This window comes from Poecilia formosa, unplaced genomic scaffold (genome assembly GCF_000485575.1).
Source record: "Poecilia formosa unplaced genomic scaffold, Poecilia_formosa-5.1.2 Scaffold5, whole genome shotgun sequence".
NCBI lineage: Eukaryota > Metazoa > Chordata > Actinopteri > Cyprinodontiformes > Poeciliidae > Poecilia > Poecilia formosa.
Window position 1 is genome coordinate 2,003,307 of NW_006799944.1, and position 6,000 is coordinate 2,009,306.

Consider the following 6,000-nt stretch of genomic DNA (forward strand, 5'->3'; position numbering starts at 1 on the left):
GCTCCATGCCGACAGATTCTCCGTACCCACACACAGGACTAGTGACAGCCCACAGCTATTAGCACGCCACCACTTTGAAGAGGTTTCACTTTCTTTTGCTAGTTATTTCCCCCTAATGTGCTTGCTCGCGTCGAATTCTTCATCTCCGCTTTTGAGTTGTTAAGTGGGAGGAAAAGTACTTTGGAGACAGGAATAGAAGACGGGACGTGTGAAGTGTGTGTGGCCAACACAGCGAGAGATTTGACAGTTATTGTCAGATTTCATATAAGGACGACACCACACTATGAGGGATTGGATTTGCTAATGGTACGCATTGCTGAGCAGTGAATCCGGTTTTACGTGCCAGCTTGGTTTCACGTTTGAAAGTGGGCAAAAGCGACGTGAGCACCTGAACTCATAACATGTGACCTTTTGGCCTGTCGTGCAAACAGCAGAAAACTAAAAGAGCACATCATCCTAAATATACCATCCCTGTGGTGAAACACGGTGGTGGCAGAATCATGCTGTGGGAGTACTTTATTTCAGGACAGCTTGTTAGAACTGATGGAAGGATGTTTGTAGATAAATCCTTGACGAAAACCCATTAGCGATTGTACGAGTCTTGAGTCTGGCATGTCACTTGTTCATCATTACGCTAGCAGTGACTGACATCATTTTTGAGTTTGGGTGAAACGTTGAACATCTTGTTTCCTCTTGAATCTTCTAGGACCGGGAACGCGCCGGTGACTGAAGAAAGCCCCGAGCGAGAAAATGCCCCCAGAGGCATGAACAGAGTGAACGCGGCAGGTATGTGGCACCCGCAACCGACGCAGCCGCTGCTTGGCAACGTGGCTTCAGATTTGCAAGATGTGCACTTTTAATCGACCGAGGCTCGACAGTAGGTCATCATTAAAACGGGACATGATAGCTCTGTCATCACTTTCAGTTCACTGAAGAGCACATAATGTGTGAAGACGGTGATTGATTTGCAACGAATTGGATGTTGCTCATGTTCACTCATCTGTATGAGCAACTCGGCTGAATAACTGAGGCAGCCATGTTTTTATTTATTTATTTATTTATTTTTTATTTTAGGTTGGACTGTTACCACTTTCCATATCGCGCCCCCTTCCTTTTCTCGATCAATTTGCATTAAAGTCCAGAACTGTGCTTTCTGTTTTTCCTCATGTCTTAAACACTTTTTTTTTCGTTTTTTTTTTTTTTTTTTTTTTAGCAATAACAAAAGTGTCACAGATGGAGATAATGGGTTTCTAACTTAAAAAACAAAACAAAACAAAAAAAAACAACCCTAACACATTAGTACTCAAAGTGTGCCTTAGATCTCCGTTTTAGGGATGTTAAACGCAACAATTAGGGTACAGCTGCAGAGATGCAGCGGCTGCACTGGTGGAACTTCCTGCAATTATAGGCAGCGTACTCCGTGTGAACTCTCGAAAGTGTCAGAGCTCATCTCTCCCTCCTCCACCTGATCAGAAAGGCCCTGCGCCGGTGCAAAGGAAAGGTGGAGGGTAAAGGAGAGGCACGGGAGGAGGGAGGGCCGAGGCGGGAGACTCAAGGCTGTTGGCATGTGTTGTTTTCCTACTACGTGATCTCTATACCAATGCGCTTGGCATTAATTTTTGATGAACCATTGGCACCGCATCCTCCCCTCTCGCCCTCTCATCCCCTCCCTTCTCATCCCCCCTTTTCTCCCTTCTTATTTTCCCTGTTACAGGCACTTTTCACCCACATGTGTTAGCTTGCTTTCTTGTATTTTACACATCTTTGCTTTAGAGCCTCTGACTTGCCTTGTGGAAGCCCTGTGTCTTTGTCACACTTGCTCAGAGGGGCTGAGGGATTTGGGAGCAACTGTTCTCTTTTTTTTTTTTTTTTCCCCCTCCTGTTCTGCATTTGCTTCTTGAAGCTCAGCATGGATATCAATTTTAATGAACCTAAATATACTGCACATAAATTGTCAGACAAGAATTGCTGAGTTAAAAACCTGTTTGCATTTTGCCGTGTGTTCATTCCGAAGACTAACCATACATGTCAATGTTTAGTCTTTCAAGTGTAATATGAATAGGTTTTATTTAAAAAAAAAAAAAAAGAAAAAAGTTTTAAAACTATAGATTTTTTCTGGGCATAATTTATTCCAGCAACAAAACAAATTCTTGATAATATTAAATACTGAAATTCTTACATTTTCTCTGCTTTTCTGTAAGAAAAATGACCAATTCTTTTCATGTTTTAGAGTTGCCTTGGTTTGTAGTTTTCCAGGGTTTTCAGAAGCACTTTTAAAGTTTCTCAAACTTTGGCTCTGCTTTATCTAATTTTTTTGTCCAGTCCTTGTTTCTGACAGTTGTGTAGGGTACACACAGAAGAATCAGACAGGTGGACAAGTGGAAAAAAAAAAAGAAAAAGGAAAAAAGGAATAGCATTCTATAGAAGAAAAACCATAACTCTGTAGAAGTTATTTAGGAGAGAAAAACTTTCCCACAAAGACAGAGGATCTCGGAGATTTATAATTCATTTTCTATTTGAGAAGCAAAATGTGAGCCAAACATTGTCATCTTAGCTGTTTTATTAACAATGTCAGCAAAGGAAATTGGGGAAAAAACGGTTTTGTAGGACATTGTGCAAGTGAAACCTGGTTTACGACAAATTATCTACAAATATGTGACAAAACAACCAACGTTTTAATACACTTCTGAAAGGTTTTCTTATGAAAACTGCAAACAATTACAAGAAAAGCTGAATTTTGCTCCATTGCGTTGTGTTTGTCTTGTTCCAAATACGGGTTCTGATGGGTAAACAAGATATTTGAACTGAGTAGAAACATTTAAAAAGCAGCGCCTTTCAGAAATATCACAACAAATTAACTTTTTCAAGTGCACGCATTGCACATTTACGGATTTTCATTGGCTCTTTAGTGAGCGTTGAAAAGTGAAGCCACCAGTTAAACAAGAATTTTGCTTTCAGGCTGAAATGACGACTGATTCAACATTTCATCCCTGAACTGTGAATTGAGACATATCAGATAATCACACAATGTTTTTAATTGTGTCTGTTACGTCTTATTTTTTTTTTTTCTTCCTGGCTCCTTGCAGATTTCAGCACTTTGCTCTCAGATTCCCTCAATGCAATGCAGAAGCGTGCTTTGCAAAATTGTGGCTTTCTAGTGGAAAAAAGTCTGCCATAAAAATAGTTACTTTCTATATTGAACATTTTGAAAATGTGCTTTGTCTGTTCTTTTTATTATTATTATTATTTATTTTTTTTAATTGAAAACAAGATTGATTTCCAAACCTAATTTACCTTTTTGTAGAAACTAAATTATTGATGATCAGAGTATTTTTAATATGGGAAGAACTACCACAGATGGTGGCAGAAACGATTTCACCAAGAATCGTTGGCAGCTTTCAGATCTACGCTTTGTTCACCAGACAGAGTTTACTGTACAGAATGCTGCCATGCAGAAACATTTGTCCTGTTGTCAGCACTTTGTGGACTTCTGGCTCTACTCTGAGTCTGAAAATGTATTCAAATAGCTGTAATTTAAAAAAAAAACTCAGAACAAGAAACGTGTCTGGAGCTATATAGTCCCTGCATGATCACAATATCCACAGCCGTATCGCCTTTGTCTTATTCTTGACGAGATTTTTTTATTGCTTCAGATAGAATTGTAATATTTTGACAGCAAAGTCCTTCGATGGTTTTGAAAAGATATATTCTTTGTGGCCACGTGTGCATGCTGACCTTTATCTGTCTTATTTTCCTTAAGCCACTTGTTCAATTCAGCTTATTTATAAAGTGCCAACTCACAGCATAGCATCTGAAGACACTTTTGAAAATAAGTCGTTTTTATTCAATCATGCAAACATTTTTGATTCAAAGGATCCTTGATGAATGTTAGGTTAAAGGGTAAAAAGTTTTCTATCTTAGGAAACTCATCAGATTGCATCGACTTGCAGCATTAACTCCTTCTGCACGAGCGCGATTGATTTGCTCTGAAAAACCATATTTGTGCCACGTTACTTCATCATATTAAGAAAGATGGAGACATCTACAGCTCTTGAGTGCTGTACAGAGAGTAACTCCTAATTTACCTATCTATTTCATACGTACAAAGATCGTGACATGGACGATGTCCAGATGCTCCATTTTGTTTTTCAAGTCAGCCCTCCGTTTGCACTGGTGGATTTCTGAACTGTTGGCTGCGAAATGTTAATATCTGTTAAAGTTTTATTTATTTTTTTCTCTCTCTCTCTCCAGTGGAGCTGCACTAATCTTGGCTTTGGGAAATTATTTCACTGCCATGACTCTTGGAGCCAGCGACAATAGTACTCTTCAAATAGTTTTAAATACATCCAATAACTGGCCACAGAATTCCCCCCCCCAACACATTCCTGACAAATGGCATTGTTACAGGCACCCTGCAGCTTTTCGGTCCGGAGGATCAGCGGGCCAAAACGGCGCTTTACAGGAGAACAGCAAGCAGACTGAGGGAATATAAAGCAGCAACACGTACATTTAACTTTTCTATTAAAGTGTGAAACGGGGGATTTATAGAAAAGGACAGCCGGATTTATCCTTTCCGTGCTTGTAAATGCTGAGCATGCAATTACCCCTATAATAGAGGCGTTGTGTCCAAATTGGAGCCATTAAAGTGATTTAACACTGCGCGGATTGGTTCTGGCATTTGCGAGGATGTGTACACATAAGGTGCAGTGGAACGGTTGTTTAATTGCAGCATTTTAGTGCCCAGTAATTGCGCAGCAGCCCACTAAAACCCTGACATACCTCACTCTAAAGCTTACTCATTAAGGACTGCGGCTTGGACTTGCTTTCATTGTCTGTTTGGCTGCTTTTTATTTTTAATTTATGGATACGTCGGTTTGCTTTATTAATAGTTCCTTGCAACAACAGTGATGTGGCGCTCTCTGAGTCATTTGTGTATTTTTTCTGCATTTTACAGATGTGGTATTTTTTTAATTATTTCATTCATCTGCTTTAATCATGTGAAAGGTGAAACAAATTATTCCAATAGTCATCTATCAGAGGAAGGTGTGTTTTTAAACTTTATCCATTTTTGTTGCAGTATTGCCTCAGAGTACTTTAACTGATTTTAAAGTTTTATCCGATTCATATATGAAAAATCTAACTTTAAATAGGCCAGAATCTGCAGCTTATAAATCAGTCAAATACGTGAAGTTCTTAAATGCAGTCTTCAGTTTCGTAGGCCGGCTCAGCAGAGCACTAGTTTCTGTTTGCTGCCGGTTCATAGTGAGTCTTTATTTAGGTTTTATGTTTGGATCGGTAAGAAAAATTAAAATATGGATAATTTTCCATCTTAGAAATATGCACAGATGCATATCACCCTGTGTTTGGATGTCACATCAAATCTTGATAAAGTACCTTGAAGCAGAAAACTAATGTACACCAATTTTTTATTTATTTTTTTTGTTACTTTTTTCAGTTTTGAATAGTTTTTCCAAGTAAATTTAACTGTATTTTTTTATGTGAAATGAATCTCCATTTAGTATAATTTAAACTAAACATTCTTGCTTTATGTTTTCCTCCTGCATGTCAGTGGGAGAAAGATATACTCCTTTGTGAGAACTTTTTTTTTTCTTCCTCATATTTGTAAGCATTATTGGCTGTAGTTTAATTCACAAAGGCTGATCTTGAAAATGACTAGGATCCAGCAGAGACGGTATTATACAGACAGGCTTTGAAATGCAAAGAAATGCTTTTACTGTCTACATCACCCCTTCTTCTCTCACCCCTGCGTCTCTTCCATCCCCGTTGCCCGTTTTCGCCCCGGTCTTTGCTCCGTGTGCGTGTGAGTGGTGCCCCTTTCTGGGGGAGGCATCCCGGGGAGAACCAGTAAAGCATTTATTACAGGCTTTGCAAGTCTGCATTATACAGCCACTCATGCTTGGCCTTTAGCTTCCTCTCTGAAGTTCAGCCATACATGGAAAAAAGGGGGCTCCTGCTCCTAATATATTCCTGATACATATA

At 39.2% G+C, this 6,000-nt stretch overlaps 1 protein-coding gene across 2 annotated transcripts in view; it reads left to right on the plus strand.

The window, feature by feature from the left end:
- slf1 (SMC5-SMC6 complex localization factor 1) overlaps positions 1–6,000 on the plus strand; it is a 44,857-nt gene that overhangs the window by 11,323 nt on the left and 27,534 nt on the right. For both annotated transcript variants that reach the window (XM_007562793.2, XM_007562784.2), the window contains exon 15: positions 707–786. In XM_007562793.2, coding sequence (XP_007562855.1) covers positions 707–786 — 80 coding nt within the window. The remainder of the gene's footprint in view (positions 1–706; positions 787–6,000) is intronic.